At 37.6% G+C, this 19,807-nt stretch overlaps 1 protein-coding gene across 9 annotated transcripts in view; it reads left to right on the top strand.

Annotated features, from left to right (window-relative positions):
- Positions 1-19,807, top strand: part of Kmt2c (lysine methyltransferase 2C) — a 213,338-nt gene that overhangs the window by 175,158 nt on the left and 18,373 nt on the right. For 4 of the 9 annotated variants that reach the window (XM_085691118.2, XM_085691116.2, XM_085691115.2 and 1 more), the window contains 10 exons: positions 394-472; positions 1,897-1,960; positions 3,703-3,935; positions 9,325-11,043; positions 14,474-14,686; positions 15,397-15,561; positions 16,890-17,031; positions 17,161-17,308; positions 19,020-19,198; positions 19,298-19,434. In XM_085691118.2, coding sequence (XP_085547244.2) covers positions 394-472; positions 1,897-1,960; positions 3,703-3,935; positions 9,325-11,043; positions 14,474-14,686; positions 15,397-15,561; positions 16,890-17,031; positions 17,161-17,308; positions 19,020-19,198; positions 19,298-19,434 — 3,079 coding nt within the window. The remainder of the gene's footprint in view (positions 1-393; positions 473-1,896; positions 1,961-3,702; positions 3,936-9,324; positions 11,044-14,473; positions 14,687-15,396; positions 15,562-16,889; positions 17,032-17,160; positions 17,309-19,019; positions 19,199-19,297; positions 19,435-19,807) is intronic. The other 5 variants (XM_085691113.2, XM_085691117.2, XM_085691114.2 and 2 more) reach the window with 5 other exon arrangements.

Here is a 19,807-nt window from a genome sequence, read left to right as displayed (position 1 = left end):
AACCATAATGTTCAGTTTACCTGTTCATTTTTAATAGATTACAATTGGAAAAATGTTCTTATGTTATAAAAAGCTAGATTTTCACCATAATTGTATCCTAAAAAATATTTTGAGCCCAAGGTCTGGATGGAATAGCTTAGCTGACTTCTTATGCAGTCCTCATGAAGATAGCTGCCCAATTATCCTGAGCTTTCATCCATAGTGAAAGGAAAGTGCTGGGTGCATACTTGATGAAGTTAAGGGAAGAGCTGTTGAACACCATGAAGATGGTTGTCGTAAGTCTCAGATGGGAAACATTGCCATTGCTCTTCTCTTCCTTAGAAGAGAACATTACTAGGCACCTATGTGACTGGTTCTCAGCTTGTCATTTGATACTGTGTGCTTCCTTTACAGATTTCCTTTCATGGGCCCATCAATGACTGGAACACAAAACAGTGAAGGCCAGAGCCTGGTGCCTCAAGCTGTAGCTCAGGTAATGCTGCTCAAATCACTCATTTATGGAGGACACATAGATCGATGTCTTACTAAAGCCAAATCATAGTGAAGCCCCTCCTAGAAAGGAATATGGGCCAATTTTCGGGCAACACAGTTGAAAACAGATGTGTTGTGGTGGTGCAAACAAAAGACAGATTATAAATACTACAGTTTCTGCAAAGGACTTGCACACATTAAAGATAAAATGTCACTTGGAAGGAGACTAAGTGGTTTGGGCTTCTGGCTTTATATTCATTTATATCTCCTGAAAGACATTTCATATCCTCTTCGTTGGAATTATTCCATCACATTTAAAATGTAAAACTGCTGGCAACAGGAAAAAGTTTCTGTAATTCTATTATGTATAATCATTCCGTCAGATGACTTTGACTATTGAGCATTTATAATCAACTTTAAGTGTAAACATTGAGGCTATGTTCATGGTATCAAGTCTGAGAACAATAACTCTTTTCATGTGTTAGTTTCTCTTTTGATTTTTAAAACATGCATCTGTTTGGTACAGGTGAACCTTTTTTGTGTACTTTTGGGATTATCATCTACTCTGCCCATTATAATTTACATTTATTATACAGCTAATTCTTGGCTTTTCCTTATTAAGGGAGAAACACCCTTTGATACACTGGAAAGACATAAGCATAGTTGAGTCTTTAAAATTCTCAGTTTTTCTGTGAATTCAGGGTGCACTTCAGCAAGTTCTTGAGCCACTCTTTCCTGCTGTTTCAAATGTTACACCAGCTCTCCTGCAGACTGTAAGATTGAGAATGCCCTATGCTGACTGTCGAGCACAGCTCATGTCTGACAGAACTTGTATCAAATGAGTACATTTTTTTTCAAGGTTCTATTTATCAGGTTTTTGTCAGGAAATTGTGACATTATCAGCTATTTAATCACTGTGAGAGAAGCATGGCAGAAGTCTGAATACAGGACTAACATTATCATGAGTGCATTTTCTTTTATATGTATACTACATTAATTCTTGCTATAATTGGCCTCTTGCTTGCTATACAGTACTATTTAGTGAATCTATAACATATGTTTATAAATTTTTTGACCAAAAAAAACCAGGTAGGCATTATCAAAACATCAGACTTCGTGTGAATTTTTAGCTTAACCATGACAATATTTAATTTAACCTCATATTATATTTCAGATGAATAATTCATTATTTATTTTCCAACAAAATATGGAAAATATAGTTCAGAGATAGAAATAAATGTTCAGATATTAAACTGTTGCCCAACTAATTTATTCTAGTTTTTATAAGAAAAGAAAAATTTTATAGATGTTTTAGAAAATTAAAAATTTTCTATTCTTTTTTCATTTTTTCCTGCATTTTGAAGTTTTTCCCCCCTTAAACTGAAGTATGGAATTAAACATATTTGTAAATTTTACTTATTTTAGGATGGCAGTATAACACATCAGATTTCTAGGCCTAATCCTCCAAATTTTGGTCCAGGCTTTGTCAGTAAGTATAAATCTAATAAGTTACCTGTTTTCTGGGGGTTGCTTGTTTGACTGTATCTGTGTTGTTTGGAAACCTCGGAGTTAGTGTAGGAGTGTTACCGTAAGCTTGAGTGCCTCCTCTTTTATCAGCGTTTGCTGTCCTCTAGGCGTCTTTACATCAAGGCATGTGTTTTCATTGCTCTTTTTTTTTTTTTTACTGCTGTGCATGAAGAATTAGTTAGAAATAAATACTTGAATGTAGGAAAATCATCTTCCCTATTTTCTTCAACATTGTTGCTCTTTTTAAAATAGATATGGCACTTTCCAGTCAATAGCATTAAACCACGTTTGCTCTCATGACAGTCTGCCTATGACAAGGACACTAATTGGGGAAAAACAAAGGGAATATGTTTAAAAGAAACTGGGTTGTAGCATGGTGTGAAGGTCAAGTGTGCAAGATGCCACTGAATCCTTCTAGCTGTCCTTAGGGGTCCCAAGGTGGTTCAGGATAGCATTTAACGTTCCCTCAAACTGAACCTTTCTGAAATCTTCAGACTGTTTAGCTAACTTTTTTCACCATTATCTTTCATTTTGCTCACCTCTGCTCTCCTGGTTCCAGAAACCAGAAAGGCTTTCCTTGCGGTAGGTCTCATTCTACCAGAAGCAGAACTTCTGAAACCTTGTGAAAAAGCCTGTTCTTGACAAATACCCTTCAAATTTAGTGCACTAGATTGCACATTCATACATATACTAGAACTTTTGGGTTTAGGAACAAACCCAAAGTCTGACCTTTTGAAATTCCCCCGCATTAATTATGATCATAATTTGAATACATATTTGTATTAAAAACAAGTAAACTATTATAACCAACTGGCTTTTTCTGGCTGTATTGTGCCCATTGGATTTGGTTGGATCTTAATGTATGACAATATTCTGTTATCATTGATGTTATTTTCAGCTAATGTCCTTCTAGGATTGTGATTTTCTTTGTCTTGTAGTCAGTGAAAAAGGAATACTCAGAATTTTTCACTACATGAGATGACCTTTTTTGGAGACTTGGCATCAGTGGAATAAAATGCTCTAAGAGAACAATGAGAGAATATTAGTATGAAACAAAGATGTGATGGGGAGAGGCATTAGCCGTTTGTTTGGTTAGCTTTCACCTCCCCTGGTAGACATAGAAATTACAAAATGAGTTAGTGTTTCAACTCACATATTTCCTTTATAAAATGTAGATTTCAGGTTGCTTCTTTCTAATGTTTTTCTGGGTTTCACCTCCCTGTTTAATATATGTTTCCTCCCACCCCCCACTACTAAAATATAGGGAAGACAGTATTGATTGAGAGAAATCAGCATGGGAAATGACTACCTAATCCATGCTCTGGAATTTAGTGGGATATATTTTTCTTGCCTCTACAATCTGTAAAATTAAATTAATAAAATGCACATACAAGTTAATATTCAGCTTGGTTTATGAATTAGATAATTTGATGGTTCTTTTTGAAGATCGGAATTGCAGAACTTAAATATTAAGTTAACCAATGTTTTAATCAAGCATTCTCTGTCTTTCTTGGGTAAATGCTTTTTCTAAAAGCTGATACTTTGTAGTTATGTAGGGCTCTAATATTTAGAATTTTGTTTTCAATTTTTCTTTTAAATATTCACAAAGAAATTGTATCTTCTTACAAAATAACTTGTTTAACTCTTAATAATCTTGAACTCTTTAGAAAATTAACACATTTTTAATTTTGATTTTCCCCTCAGATGATTCCCAACGTAAACAGTATGAAGAATGGCTGCAGGAGACTCAGCAGCTTCTTCAGATGCAGCAGAAATACCTTGAAGAACAAATTGGTGCACACAGAAAATCCAAGAAAGCTCTTTCAGCCAAACAGCGCACAGCCAAGAAGGCAGGGCGAGAGTTCCCTGAAGAGGATGCAGAGCAACTCAAACATGTTACTGAGCAGCAGAGTATGGTTCAGAAACAGCTCGAGCAGGTACTAGACAAGTTTTTAAATGGATGGAAGTCGTTCACCATTAAAGAGCTGTTTTGTGTGGCATTTATTCAATGGCTCAGGGTTTTATTTTATGCTGTTAAATGGCATGCAAATTATACTACACTAGGACCTCTTAATACCTGAGGAAGTAGCTGCTAACACCTTGGAGGCAAAGGCAGGTAAATCTCTGAATTCCAGGCTATCCCTGTCTAAATAGTGAGTTTCAGTCTAGATAGGGCTACATAGTAACCCCCCCCCAACACACATACACTTTATTTTTTTTAAAGTCACCGTGCCATACACATGCTCTCATATCATTTGATAGGTTAAGGCTAACAGAGATACTTTTTGTTGAAATGAGAATCTGATCTGACAAGTACTTGATTGCCTCCATGTTTATCTTTACCATGTCTTTTGGTCTCTGATTTCTAATGAAAGTTCATATATAGCATTTGAATGACTATAAATATGGTTGGTGATTTTGTTTTTTTAAGACAATTTCTCTGTGTTGCCCTGGCTGTCCTGGAACTCACTCTGTAGACCAGGTTGGCCTCGAACTCACAGAGATTGCCTCCCGAGTGATACACAATTAATAAAAGCTCGGAGACAGAATTTGGGGTTAAACCTAAAAGTCAGAAAAGCAAAGCAGCTAGACACTGGCTCTTAGCTCTACTTCAATCCGAAATGGCAATCCAGTCTCCAGGAATCTCAGAATGAGACTGTCTGAAAACTGCCTCTTCCTGTTTTATAATCATTTCTAGTTCTGGGATTAAAGGTGTGCACCATTACCACCTGGTTTCTATGCAAACTATTGTGACTACTGGGATTAAATGATGTGTATCATTGTCACTACTGGGATTAGAGGTTTATGTCATCGCTGCCTGGTCTGTAAGGCTGCCAGTGTGGCTGTTTTACTTTCCTGTTCCCCAGGCAAGCTTTATTTATTAAAATACAAATGAAATGCCACTATACTCGAGTGTTAGGATTAAAGGCATAGGCCATCATTGCCTGAATTTCATACTATATTTTTATGTTTATTTCTTATTTTCATCTTAAGAATCATCATTAAGTAAAGGATAGAGCAGTTCAGTTCTATCAGTGCTTACCTAACTTACATGAGATACTAAGTTTATTCTCAAGTGCTTTCAAATCAGTAACAGTAAACTTTAATCCCAGTACTCAGGTGGCAGAATTCTCTGAATTAGAGGCTAGCCTGGTCTACAGGTTAGCCAGAGCTGTTAAGAGGAACCTGTCTTAAAAACAAAGCAAACAAAAAACAGTAACACAAAAGAGGAAAAGAAGAAAACTAGAATATCTTGGAAAGGTATAGACAGAAGTTTCTGTCCCTCTGGGTTCCACAGCTGTTCAGTCTCAAAAAAAATAACACAGAGACTTGTATTAATTAATAAACTATTTGGCTTATTATTTTAGGCTTATTATTAACTAGCTCTTACAACTTAAATTAACCCCTAATTCTTGCCTATGTTCAGCCGCATGACTTGGTAATTCTTCTCAGTGAGGCATTCTCATCTTGGTTCCTCTGCATCTGACTCTGCCTTTCTTGTTCCCAGAATTCTCTTAGTCTGGTTGCCTGCCTTTACTTCCTGCCTGGCTACTGGCCAATCAACATTTTATTAAACTAATATGAGTGATAAACCTTTACAAGGTACAAGAGCAAGCACAGCAAAAAGGGACTTACTTCCAAAAAATGAAACCATTTTGCTGTTTTCTTTCATTATATACTAGGTATTTCTAAGAATTGTTTAAGGTTGAAAAGAAAGTTTTAAAATTACTTTGAATTTTAAAAGTTTAAAATGAAATGTTCAAGATGAGTTCATAGCTCACTCAGTTATTTACCTTAATGCATTAGTACCATTGGGGTCTTATAAATGTTTATAGGCTAGACACAGTGGCACATACTTGTTGTCCTAGCTAATTGAAAAGGCTGAAATGGGAGAATTATTTGAGTTCATGAGTTCAGTACCAGCCTATGTAACACAATGAAATCCCATCTCAAGGAGAGAAAAGCGAAAAAGACACCACCTCCCACCACCAAAGTTTTGGGATAATTAAAGAAAGTTTAGTGTATTGGAACAATACATAGTAATAAAATGAATGAAACTGCTGATAATGCATACAACTTGTATTCAAGAGTATTACATTGAGTAAAAAGAAGCCATTTTCAATAATTTATGTAACATTGTAATGATAAGAGTTACAGAGATGAAGAATATATTAGGAGTAACTATGGGGAAGACAGAAAGAGTTTGATTCTAAAGAGGAGACATGGGCGAATTTTCTGTTGATTACGGTAATGACTATAATTTCTCTGTGTACTAATAATGCATAGATTTGTACACCAGAACTTAAACTTTGCCTTTGTTTTAAGTTGCAAAATATAAAGAAATCAAAAATATTATTACTAGAGGCAGACAAGAGATTCATAGTGTATGGGTTCATAGAAATAGAAGTGTTCCCTGTGTAATGAAACACGCCAGGAAACCCCTCTCTCTTGTTTTATCTGACCTTGTCTACAACTTGAAAGTATTGTTATCATAACCACTTGATACTTAAAAGAAACTGGCAAGTTCGTCCAGGATAGGTTACATGCTTGCTCATTAGTTAACTGTTAGATTAGAGCTTTGGATGCAGCTTTCTTCGTTCAAGACACAGATGTCAGCACAATGTACCTCCAACATGGTAATTATACTCTTTTCATTGATTAACAAACTAGGACTATTACAGAATGAGAGCATCTTTTCTCTTTAGATTCATTCTCTGGACCTATGTTCATTGATGGTAAATACTCTCTCTTTAAAGCAGATAATTACATAATATTTTTATTCATTTTTCTGCTTATGATTAATTTTATCTCAAAAGTATCTTGCTGAGTAGAACCAACATAATTTTGATAAAAGCCTAGGTTTTTTGCAAATCAATTAATGAAATCCTAATTATGAGATAATATACTTTATTTGAAAAATTAGGCAGACCCATACATACCACATAGTTGTCTGTAACACACTGTAATCTCAGTAAGAAAGTAGTTTATAGATTTTTGTTTGTGTGAGCTGGAGAATGAACCTAAGTCTTTTCACTTACTGGTTGTCATAGTTTCTTTTCCTGCTGCTGAGTCAGTAGTAACTTGTAGAAGGAGACTGCTTGTTTGTCCATGGCCATCCAAACCAGAATAATCACACAGAAACTGTATTAATTTCAACTCTGCTTGGCCAATAGCTTAGGCATATTTATTCCTGGCTAACTCTTATATCTGAAATTATAACCCATTTCTATTCATCTGTATTGCCATGAGGCTGTGGCCTACCAGGTAAAGTTCTGGCATATCATTCTCCTTTGGCAGCTACATGTTGTTTCTCTGACTCTGCCTATTCTCTCACTATTTCCTGCCTGGCTTTACTTTAATAAGCCATTGACCAAAACAGCTTTATTCATTAACCAATAAAAACAACACTTATACAGAAGGACATCTCACATCATAACTTAAGGAAGAAAGAAAGGATTTATTTTATATTCTTACATCTGTTATCATAGTCAAGAGAACTCCCTCCAAGGCATACCCAGAGGCACATCTCTCAAGTTGACAAGCTAACCATTATCCCAGATAAGCACTCTACCCCTGAGTTTTTATCCCCACCAATAGTGATGTTTTTTAGAAGTAGTAAGAAATGACAGAGACAGGCTTTGAGATAACTTCATTGTGTAAAGGCACTTGTTTCCAAGCCTGAGAACCTTAGTTTAATTGTTGGGACTCATAGTGGAAGGACAGAATCAACCCTAAAAGTTGGCCTGAATTCCATGCATATGTGTGTGCGCTTTCTTCAGATGTCAGAAGAAAGATATGGAGGACTCTGCACATATTCCAGATATTGTTCCGTGTACTTTGTACATCTCATGGCCCCTGTCATTAATCTAGTCTAATTTTTCAGTTCCAACCTTTAAACTAGTAAGAAAGACCAAAAAGAGGTAGGAATGGACTGGCAAGGTGGCTTAGTGGGTAAAGGTGTGTGCTCCCAAGCCTTATAGCTGAGTTCAAACCCCACCACCCCCACCGAACTCACTTGGTGGAAGGATGGAAACTACTCCTGCAAGTTGTTCTCTGACTGCCACACCCACACTGTTGTATGTGGGCACACCACATACATAAAGTAGATTTAAACAAAACTTTAAAAGAACAAAAAGATAGAAGTTATACACTACCGAAGAGGAGACTGACCACTTTTATTTTGCAAAATACATGCTAGCTTGCCCTGGAAATCAAGTACGTAAATTCGATTACTATTAAAAGTACTGGGTTAAATGTGTTAATACAAAGTGTATATGGTGACGGCTTTCTAAAGTGTGTGTGTCACTTTGTGACTTTCTTCCTCAACTTTGAATGAGTGGGTGGTTGTCCTCAGAAAATGCATTACATCTTCACAATGTTTGTCTAAAAGAACAAATTAATTGACCTTTGTAATTATATATTAAGAATCAAAGAAAAATAAAGCCAGGTATGATGGTGCACGCCTTTAATCCTAGCACTCAAGAGGCAGAAGCAGGCAGATCTCTGAGTTTGGGGCCCGCCTGGACTGCATAGAGAGAGACCCTGTCTCAAACAAAACAAAGGAATCTAATTAGAAACTTGAAAATAATCTCTTCAGAGCTTAGACAGGTTTCAGAAATTATAATTTGAATGTGTCACCAATCAAATTTAGCATTTTACCAATCTTTTTAATCTGAGAGAGGAAATGGCATATTTGCTAATAATTCTTATTTTAAAACATCATTTTATGTGATTAAAAAATGGAATTTTAGCCAGATGTGGTGGTGCATATCTTTAATGCCAGTATTAGGAGGCAGAGGCAGGCAGATATCTGAATTTGAGGCCAGCCTGGTCTACAAAATGTATTTTAGGACAGCCAGTGATATACAGAAAAACCCTTTCTCAAAAAACAAAACAAAATAAAAAATCTTATTAAATGGTTACAATTTTAGTAATTATTCTTACCTCGTATATTAATGTGACTTCTGTGACATTATACTTTGTTGTTTTGTTTTATCTTACTGTTAGATTGTTGTGGTTTAAATAGCATATGAATTTAATACTTCTTACAGAAAATTAGTTTTGAATTTTTTGTGGACAGTTAATATGTGAAGAACTTTCACAAGTAAAAAGTTATTTTAATATTTTTAGTTGTGTATACATGTTCAAATGTAGTACAGCATACATGTGGTCACAAGGTTTAGGAATTGGATGTCTACCTCTATCATGTGGATCCCAGGTATCTAACTCAGATCATAAGCCATCAAAACTGTCAACCAGAATGTTAGTATAGTACCTGCCTTCTCCTTATATATGCTTTAGTAATAATTACCTTTATTGTTTCAGATTCGTAAACAACAGAAAGAGCATGCTGAATTGATTGAAGATTATCGGATCAAACAGCAGCAGCAACAGCAGCAGCAACAGTGTGCCCTAGCCCCTCCCATCCTTATGCCAGGGGTTCAGCCCCAGCCACCTCTTGTTCCAGGTGCCACTCCACCCACCATGAGCCAACCCACCTTCCCCATGGTGCCACAGCAGCTTCAGCATCAGCAGCACACAGCAGTCATCCCTGGCCATTCCAGCCCTGCTAGAATGCCCAGTTTACCTGGATGGCAACATAACAGTGCTCCTGCCCACCTCCCCCTTAACCCTCCTAGGATTCAGCCCCCAATTACCCAATTATCTATAAAAAATTGTGCACCTGCCCCAGGGGCAGTGTCAAGTGCAAATCCACAGAGTGGACCACCACCTCGAGTGGAATTTGATGACAACAACCCTTTCAGTGAAAGCTTTCAAGAGCGGGAACGAAAGGAACGCTTACGAGAACAGCAGGAAAGGCAGCGAGTCCAACTGATGCAAGAAGTAGACAGACAGAGAGCTCTGCAGCAGAGAATGGAGATGGAGCAGCATGGTCTGATGAGTGCTGAGCTTGTCAACAGGACCTCTGTGTCCCAGATGCCGTTCTACGCTTCTGACAGACCCTGTGACTTTTTGCAACCCTCAAGACCCCTTCAGCAGTCTCCACAACACCAGCAGCAAATGGGGCCAGTTTTACAGCAGCAGAATGTTCAACAAGGGTCTGTTCATTCATCCCCAAACCAAACTTTCATGCAAACCAATGAGCGAAGGCAAATAGGACCTCCTTCCTTTGTTCCAGATTCACCATCTGCCTCTGGGGGGAGCCCAAACTTTCATTCTGTTAAGCAAGGACCTGGAAGTCTTTCTGGGTCCAGCTTTCAGCATTCCCCATTGAGGCCTCCATTCCCACCAGTTTTATCAGGAACACCTCCAGGAGCTAATAGCAATGTCCCATGTGGCCAAGACCCTGCTATAACCCAGGGCCAAAATTATCCAGGATCAAGCCAGTCTCTCATTCAATTGTATTCTGACATAATCCCAGAAGAAAAGGGGAAAAAGAAAAGAACAAGAAAAAAGAAAAAAGATGATGATGCAGAATCCACCAAAGCACCATCAACCCCTCACTCAGACTCAACTGCTCCACTCACCCCAGGCATCTCTGAAACTACCTCCACTCCTACAGTGAGCACACCCAGTGAGCTTCCTCAGCAAAGAGAACAAGAGGCAGCGGAGCCAGTTTGCCCACCCACTCCCAGTATCACAACAGGTCAGCCCTGTATAGAGTCAGAAAATAAACATCCCAGCAATGAATTCATAAAGGGAACTCTAAATCAACAGACACATGTTAATTCAGATGCAGACAAGAACCCCATGGAACCCCCCAACAAAGTTGAAGAAATAAAGCTGGAAAAGGTTGAGACAGAGTCATGCCCACATCAGGAGGAGGCCCATGTGGAAGAGAAAACTGGTAGTAAGATTGAAGACACCATGGCTGGTCCTGTCTCCTCAGTACAGTGTCCTTCCCATTCTGCCGGAGCCCCTGTTACCAAAGGAGATACAGGAAATGAACTACTGAAACACTTGTTAAAAAATAAAAAGGCCTCTTCCCTTCTCACTCCAAAGCCTGAGGGCACTTTGTCTTCAGGAGACAGCTCTGCAAAGGACGGTAAACTGGCTGAGAAGCAAAGCCCAGCAGAAGGATTGGTAAGTGTCAGTTGTGAAAACTGTAACTCACCTTTGTTTTCAAGCTATTTTAGTGGATTAGTATCAACAAATTACTATTTTTAAAACTATTTTGCAGCTTTTTTTACTTTAAAGAAACATTTTTTTTTATTTCTATGGAACCCTGTTTTTGCTTGTATTTACAAAATATATGAGTAACTTTTTGCTTGTGATGTAAAACAAACATATTGTTGTAATGTATGCCTTTCAGCTGGTTATCACAACCAAATTGGACTATAGCAAAGGAAGTATGTATGAACCTTTCTAAGTGCATAATTTCCATTAGCCTCTTTAAAATTTAGAAGACAGCTCTTGCACTTGTCTTACTTGCCTTGAGTACTCTCAGGGATCACCCTTATTGGGAACCTATGGTGTCATAAAACACACGATTTTAGATGTGGATACTATTTCCATCTTTGTAGTTTTCTATGTATCGATATTCTACCCATTTTAAGTGTTAACATTGGACTTTCTTTTCATTTCTATGACAGACAGTTTTCAGTACACACTTTGGTTACAGGGTAACCCCATTTCAGTGAGCTTCATTAAGGTGTTCCACAAGCAGGTGTTCTGTCTTTGGAATAGATCTGTTTGTTGCTTTGCTCCTTGTCTTTTATAGACAGTGATGGTTTAATGCACTCAGACAGCTTCCCTGGGATGCTGCTCAGTTGGAATTTTATAATTTTCATATTTTACTTGAAGTTCAATAGTGTTTTTTCTTGTCCAAACTTGCAATTTTAAGAACTATGACACTTGTCTTCTTACAAGGATTGGCTGTAATTGGCTGGCTATAATCTTTCTCTGTTGTCGTCTATCATTCAGTAGAGATTGAGCGTTGCCCCAGCAGTTGTTACTTTTGTCTAATTTGCGGTTGTGGTCTCTTCCTTCTTTTAATTTATTCTTTGAGAGTTTCATGCATGCATACAGTGCATCTTGTGGTTGTGCTTTTCTGGTTGTTTGTTACCAGTAAATATACTGCTTAGGCCCAATCCCTGGCTGCTGTCTCCAAGGTATTTTGCCTCTGGGAATGCTGAATGCCCTCATGCCCAGGACCTTGGTCCCATGCCCACTGTGCTCTCTGTTCCGTGTGCTGCACCCCTTCTTTTTCCCTATCTTTTCCTAATTTCTTTTTCTTTTGTGAAACTTGGTTCTGAAATCTTGTAGATAACTTCCTGACTTGACCAATCACAGATGTGTGTGGATCATGTGTTCACATCACATCTGCTATGGTATTACTCACATAGTATCTACCTTCAGCATGTTCACACTAAAATTTGTGCCATACAAGAATGTTTAATGGCACAGGAAAGCAGGCACATGTCAAGTATAAAAAGCAGAAACTAATATATGATTATGAGCACAAGGTATAAACCCCTCTGATTAAAATAAAACAACAAAAACCATGTGAAGCTATACATGGTGGTACTCGCCTATAATCTCAGCACTCAAGAATCTGAGGCAGGAAGATTGCTGCAAGTTTGAGGCTAGCCTGAGCTACAAAATAAAACTTTTATTCAAAACATCAAATAATATAAGAATAAAATAAAAAAAATTTACTTGTACTTTAAAATAGTTATATCTGCTTTTAGGATAATTGTGAAAATTAGAGATAATGTCTGAAAGCATTTAAAGTGGCTGAGGTATGCGTACTTAACATGCTTGCCTGGTCAGTCTCTCATAAGCCAATTACAGAATTCTTAGGCCTTTGCAATTGAAAGTTCACTCCTTGAGGACCAGCAGCATGCACGTCACCTGGGGTGGTTTTCCAACATACCAGATTTCTTGTACTGCTATAGTTGTAAAATCAGATTATATCATTCATCAAGATTCCCCTGGTAATATGATGTGTTAATGCTGGGGAAATGCTGCAGGCTTCCTTACATAATCATGGTAGCCCTGGTAAGGCAGAGATTGCTGGTTCATTTGGTTTAAGGTTGGACCAGGGGCTGCTCTGTTTCTCTTTCTGATACTGCTCTTGGAGAATCAGGGATCTACCCAGGCACAGGCAATGTAAGTCTGCTTCAACCTCCTCTGTTATTTGTATGAGCTAAGAATGGGTTTTTTTTTGTTTTGTTATGTTTTTGTTTGTTTGTTTTTTGTATTTTTCAATGGTTGGGAGAAACCTAAGAAAAGGTAGTCATTTGTGATAAATGAAAATCTTTTGAAATTTTAATTTGTCCATGAATTTTAAAAGTTTTATTGAACCATGGCCAATTCATTTGTAAAAAGCATATGGCTGTTTTTGTAGTACTAGACCAGAACCAACAGTTCAGACAAACTGTATAGCTCATAAGCTAAAATCATTGCCCTATTTTCCGTTATCTATAATTTTGCCATCAATATGATATTACTCAGAACATAACTAGAAACTATAATTTTTGAAACATTCAAAAATTATATGCAGAATTGAACTAAGTTTTGCAGCTCTAGTTATCAGTAACAAGCCACTAATATTAATTTTAGAAATAAGAAAGCATGAAAAATATTCCTATGTTTTGATATTGCTACCTATAGTCTTAGCTAAAATCTTTTTCAAGGCCTATATTACTCTCACTTCTTCGTAACCATGAAGGCAAAAGGAAGGGAAAGGAAGCTAGACACAGATGGATTCTTGCAGAGGACTTGAGTTTAGTTTCTGCACCCACATAGTGGCTTATAACCATTTGTAACTCCAGTTTCAGATGATCAGTTCTCTCTTCTGACCTCCACGGGCACCCACCATGCATATGGTGTATATACAATGTATACATACAGATAAAACAGCCGCACACCTCCATAAACGAAATAAATATATCTTTTTAAAAGCAAAGAAAAGATTAATTTGTTATCATCTGCGTTCTCTTTTTTTTTTTATTTTTGACTAAGTATATAGCCGTTAGGTTTTTCATTCACATGTAAGATTTGACACTAGTTTGAGGGATCAGTATGACATCTTACTACTTTCTAGCAGCTGTTCTCTCACCTCAGATGCATGGGCTTTAAAATGTTCCTGGAACCTGTGAATTAGTTTCAGGTCTCAGATTTCAACAGTTCCTAACTCTTATAGGGGATCAAAAATAAATCACCAAGGCACAATAACTTGGTACAAGTAAATGTACCAAAGCTGCCCAGTCATTTGGCTTGGTGCCTCCTGACTTCAGCGTAGATAGTGAGGAGTCATACTTCATTATTCTATCTAGGAGTTTCAAACTTCCCTACAATGCTGAGGCTGGCTGTTTTTCATAATTTAATATACCTGAATGCAGAGGGAAGGGGAAACAATTATTTCAGCAAACCTCACTGTGTTAAATTCCCTTCTTAACATGTGATGCCATGTTAGAAATGTGAGTCACAGGATGGAGCTGGTCTAGCATGAACTAAGAATCAAACATGTGGGTAGTTACTTACTTCTTAACCTTTCCAATTACATTAGCAAACTTTGGGGGCTCAAATGCAAGGTGGTTTTGGAGGTGGCAACAACCAGTTGCCAAAATCAGATGGAGGAAGTGAAACCAAGAAACAGCGAAGTAAACGGACTCAGAGGACGGGGGAGAAAGCAGCACCTCGCTCAAAGAAAAGGAAGAAGGATGAAGAGGAAAAACAGGCTGTGTATTCCAGCTCTGACTCCTTCACCCACTTGAAACAGGTGAGCTGTCAGAACAGCCCTTGCCACTTCCAGGAGGGGAGAGAGCAAGTGCTTTTTCAGCCCTATGAAATGGAAGCTTTCACTTTATTACAATTGCAGTTAGTTCCTAATTAAAATAGAGAGCTACAGGGATAAAGGGCATCTGGAAAGGAAACTAATAAACCTTGTTTGCTAGCAAACCTGCACTTTATCTTATTGGCACTTGAGATTTATATTCAAGTAGATGGATTGGTAGATGATGGTCAAGATTTATATATGTTCAAAAGGAGCAGCCTCAACACCAGGAAGCATTGTTTCCCCCATTTCTTGTGACTCGGGACCCAAAGACATGCAGCCATGGACTCTTCATTTAAACTCTGCTTGTTATACCTTTGTGGTTTTACAAATGTGGGGAGGGGACACACTTCACACCTCCCCCAACCCCCATTCCCATTGATGGTGCCTGGCCTCAGTTCATGGCCTGGTTCGTACTGAACAAAGATAAGGAGCATGTTTTTTGGAAAGGCACATGTTGGCATCTCTTTTACAGATGGGAATAAAACTTATTTTACATATATCCCAGAGATTCTGTAGTTTCCAGCATTTTGAATCTTGAAATTTTTTAAGTCTTATTTTTCACAATCCTTATTTGACTTCAGGTCTTAGGAAGCCCCAAAACACTTCCATGTTTGTTAATCATGTACATTACTTTTAAATGTGTTTTTTAATAGCAGCTCTCTCTGCTCCCTCTAATGGAACCGATCATTGGAGTGAACTTTGCGCACTTTCTTCCTTATGGCAGTGGCCAATTTAATAGTGGGACTCGACTTCTAGGAACTTTTGGCAGTGCCGCCCTTGAAGGGGTCTCAGACTACTATTCTCAGTTGATCTACAAGGTATGTTTCTTTGCCAGGGTGCTGCCTTGCTTCACGCTGGAGAGCTTCCCACTACTGAGGAATGTGGCTTAGTTTTGCATCTAGTTTACATGAAGTCTCCCAAGTTTCACTGAAAGTTAGGGTCAGCTAGAAGATTCAAAGTGTATCTGGCTAAGTGTTTCTAATATGTATACTTGAAATTTCATAGACATAAGAATACAAATGATGGAAAATATCCATTGTATCTTTCCATATTGAGGAAACACGTTTTTCCTTCCTTGTAACCTTTGTTAACTCTTAAAATGAATCAAATTGACGGTACATAGTGGGAATAAAGGGTATGGTTAGATTTTTACCTTGGAAAATGAGTTTTAAAAGTTTTAATATATTTCATCAAATAACTTAGGTGCTAATTGAAATTATGCACTAATTCTTAGGTTACCAAAATAGCATAAAGTCAATCAAGTTAATATTACTTCTTAAATATTTTTATGATTGCATTGTAAGATCACTTTACTTCGCATCTGACTTAAACAAAGCAATTATTTTGAGAAATCTGTGAGAGTGTCTGTTTTCTGGTGGCTTTTCTTCTGTTATTAAGATAACTGTCTCTATGCTCCCTTTGCTGTTCTCATGGCCTGGTCTTCAGTTAGAACTCCTCCTTGCAGGCTGCTCTTCAGCATTGCTTCTCTAAGTCTCCCTTACACTGCACTGTTATGTGTGGTTATCACAGGGTGATGCCAGCACTCCTGGGGAGACCAAGACTCTAATGACAAATTGGTGACTGAGAGAGATAACTGAAAACCAGTTGTAATTTTCTTAGTATATTTGGTATCTTTAGTAATTTTTTTTCTCTTTTTACTTCTTTTAGAGATCTTGGATAGTCCAGGTTCTCATCTGAAATGTAAATTGCAATTATAGGTTAAACTCTGCATTTCTATAAAAGTAGGATATATTTTAATGAAAGTTGAGTAAAGGAATATGTCACTGCTTTTTTGCGACTTATTCAATTTTAAAGCTGCTTTTCATTGGTTGTTGTAATTATAAAACTTAAGAAAAGTTACATAAAATAAAATTAAGTGTAACAAAAATTGGGTTCTTCATTTCAAAGCTGAATGCTCTAGCTGGGCTAAGTAGGCAATTGGATAACAACATCCCATTCTGATAACCTCATGGCTGTGTGTGTGTGTGTGTGTTTATTCTTGTGCATTTCGAAATGGAAATGCCTCTGGATTATGTTTCATATAGTCTTGCTTCCTTGTGCTAAAAATTCACAGAATTAGGTTTTAGCAAGGTCAATGGATATTTGCTCAGTAGCATATAATTTAAAATTTTTTGGTCTCCTGCAGCAGAATAATTTAAGTAATCCTCCAACACCCCCTGCCTCTCTTCCTCCTACACCACCTCCTATGGCTTGCCAGAAGATGGCAAATGGTTTTGCAACGACTGAAGAACTTGCTGGAAAAGCTGGCGTGTTGGTGAGCCATGAAGGTATGATAACTTACACCGCTGAAGAGTCTTCTTTTGAAAGCTGTGTATATCAAAATGTCCACAGAACTATACAGTTCCATCCACTTTGCCCTCCCTACATACTTTGGTTCTATTTGTTTGCTTTTCCAGTTGCCAGAACTTTAGGACCGAAGCCTTTTCAGGTGCCTTTCAGACCTCAGGATGACTTGCTGGCTCGAGCTATTGCTCAAGGTCCGAAGACAGTGGATGTTCCTGCCTCACTTCCAACACCACCTCATAATAATCATGAAGAATTAAGGTAGACGCTGGTGTGTCTGTCTGTCTGTCTGTTGTCTGCATGTATGTCTGAGTATTACATGCATACCTGGTTTCCACAGAGGCTAGAACAGGACACTGGATTCCTGGAACTAGAGTGTTAGGTTATAAGCACACTGGGAATTAAACCTGGGTCCCCTGGAAGAGCAGCCAATACTTTTAACCACTGAACCATTTCTTGGCCTTAGAAGCTACTTTTAAAAATTAGTTGATCCTTTTAAAATATGTGCTTAGCATAATGTGTTTAGGAGTAGTATATAGTATACTACATAGTATATATATTACTATGTATATATGTGTACAATATATGGTATATACTATATGCACTATTATATAGTTTATAATATGTGCTCTATATAGTATAATGTATGTGTAGTATATATATAAATATACTATATAGTATATAAAAACTTGTGAAGTATAAACTACTCTTCAATATAAACTGCCCAAGGCATCATTACTGTTAAAGTGTAATTAGTTTGTTCATTTTAATGTCTTCATAACTTAAGCGTTATACACCATGATAATTAAATAGACATTAAAGTTATGGGAAAACCTCCATACCAAGTATTTCAAAGTTTCCTTTTCTAAGCTGCTTATGGAATTTGTTGGATTTATTGATACTTGTAGATATCTAAAATTAGAGATCAACCATCATAGATACCAGAGTGCTATCATGGAAAAGAATGTGTCTTGCTCATCACCAATTTGTATTAGTTCTTTTGCCTCTAGTAATCTTACTGGGGGAATCAGCTTCGCTTAGTAGATAATTTTACTCCCCACCTAGTTAAGAGTCTGTATGAACTTGTTTAGACTTTTATCTCTTCGTGGAAAATCTGATGGATCTCTGTTCCGAGATGTCCATTTAGTCTAAGTGTCTTACTTTATTGAGAAAACTTGTGACTGGACACATCAACAGGATAGAATTTTTTTCTGTAACCACTGGAAGTGTCACCTGTTGGGGTTTGGAATCCATGTCTCCTTTCTCTTTTACCTCACAGCTAGGAATTCCCAACTGTATCAGTAGAGTGAAATTCTTTCCAGCCTTGGGAAAGAATCATACTCGGAAGTATGTATTTGGTGATCCAACACAATGTTTATTCCGTGGATTTTATATGACTGCCCAGCAGTCGTTTTCATGTCTTTTTTTAAGTATGAGTAGAAGAAATGAAAGATAGAAGATTCATGACAACATTCCATACTCTTAACTTGAAGCTTCACCATCTTTCTGGTAAACCAGAAAGAACCTTGGTTGAGACAAGGGAGTCTGCTCTCCCCTGCCCCCACCACTGTATTTTATTATTTAAGAAAATTAAGTGCCTACAGCACCACAGTTAACTGTTTTCTCTTGCCACGTTATACAACAGTAAAGATGTATCTGTAGTCACATGAGGGGTGACTCTTATCTCAGTGACTTTTTTTTTTGCCAAGGTGTCAGTTTCCCATGCTATGCTGTAGTCTGAACATCTCCTTCTAGCAGGCCTTTAACTTCCATCTTAAGCTTTGTCAAAGGAATAGACGTTTGTACTGTTTTGTAGTAAACTTATTTACTATGTTTTCTTAGCAGAGTAATAACTGATCTAGTTGCTGCTATGATTTTGCTATTACTGAGAGTGTCCTTCCTGCAATAGTTGTGGGATTGGTGAGAAACCCTAGTGAAATTGTACATAGGGATGTGTATACTCCTCTTTCAGGATACAGGATCACTATGGTGAACGGGACACTCCTGACAGTTTTGTTCCTTCATCTTCTCCTGAGAGTGTGGTTGGTATGGAGGTGAATAGGTACCCAGATCTGTCGTTGGTGAAAGAAGAGCCTCCGGAACCAGTGCCATCCCCCATCATTCCAATTCTTCCAAGCATTTCTGGGAAAAGTAAGAGATTGGCTTTATTAATTTAGTCTATCAAGTTACTGTTGTAAATATTTTGACTGTGGAAGCTATGACTACTCTTTTCTCCCCCACCCCTTTTAGGTTCAGAATCAAGAAGAAATGACATCAAAACTGAGACAGGCACTTTATTTTTTACTTCACCTTTTGGTTCATCCCCAAATGGTCCCAGATCTGGTCTTATATCTGTAGCAATCACCCTGCATCCTACAGCTGCTGAGGTAAAAGATGGCATCACATCTTATGCTGTGGAGTGTGTCCTGTTGTTAAAGCTTGATCAGTGACCCACAATGAAACAGAATTTGGGGTAGCAAAACAAAAGATATGGGTAGACGTCCAGGCTGTTCTTTAGTACTATTAAGAGGTTTATCTGAGAACTAAGCCAAGCCTTAAAAATAGGAGCTGAGAGTACATGTCCTCTTGTAAAAGTGTGTTTTTTAGAAAGCTCTAGAAAGAAGCCTTTCCACAACTTTCCATGTTGTGAAAGTTCACCATTGATAAACCATAGTCAATAGTCGAGTCTATAAAAGCAGTAGAAACTTTCTACAGGCAGCTGATGCTGATAGCACTTAGGATCTATCAAGGACTTGTTTT

This window comes from Myodes glareolus, chromosome 6 (genome assembly GCF_982192425.1).
Source record: "Myodes glareolus chromosome 6, mMyoGla1.1, whole genome shotgun sequence".
Taxonomy (NCBI): domain Eukaryota; kingdom Metazoa; phylum Chordata; class Mammalia; order Rodentia; family Cricetidae; genus Myodes; species Myodes glareolus.
Note: the sequence above shows the minus strand (reverse complement) of the source record. Positions and strands in the feature narration are given on the sequence as shown.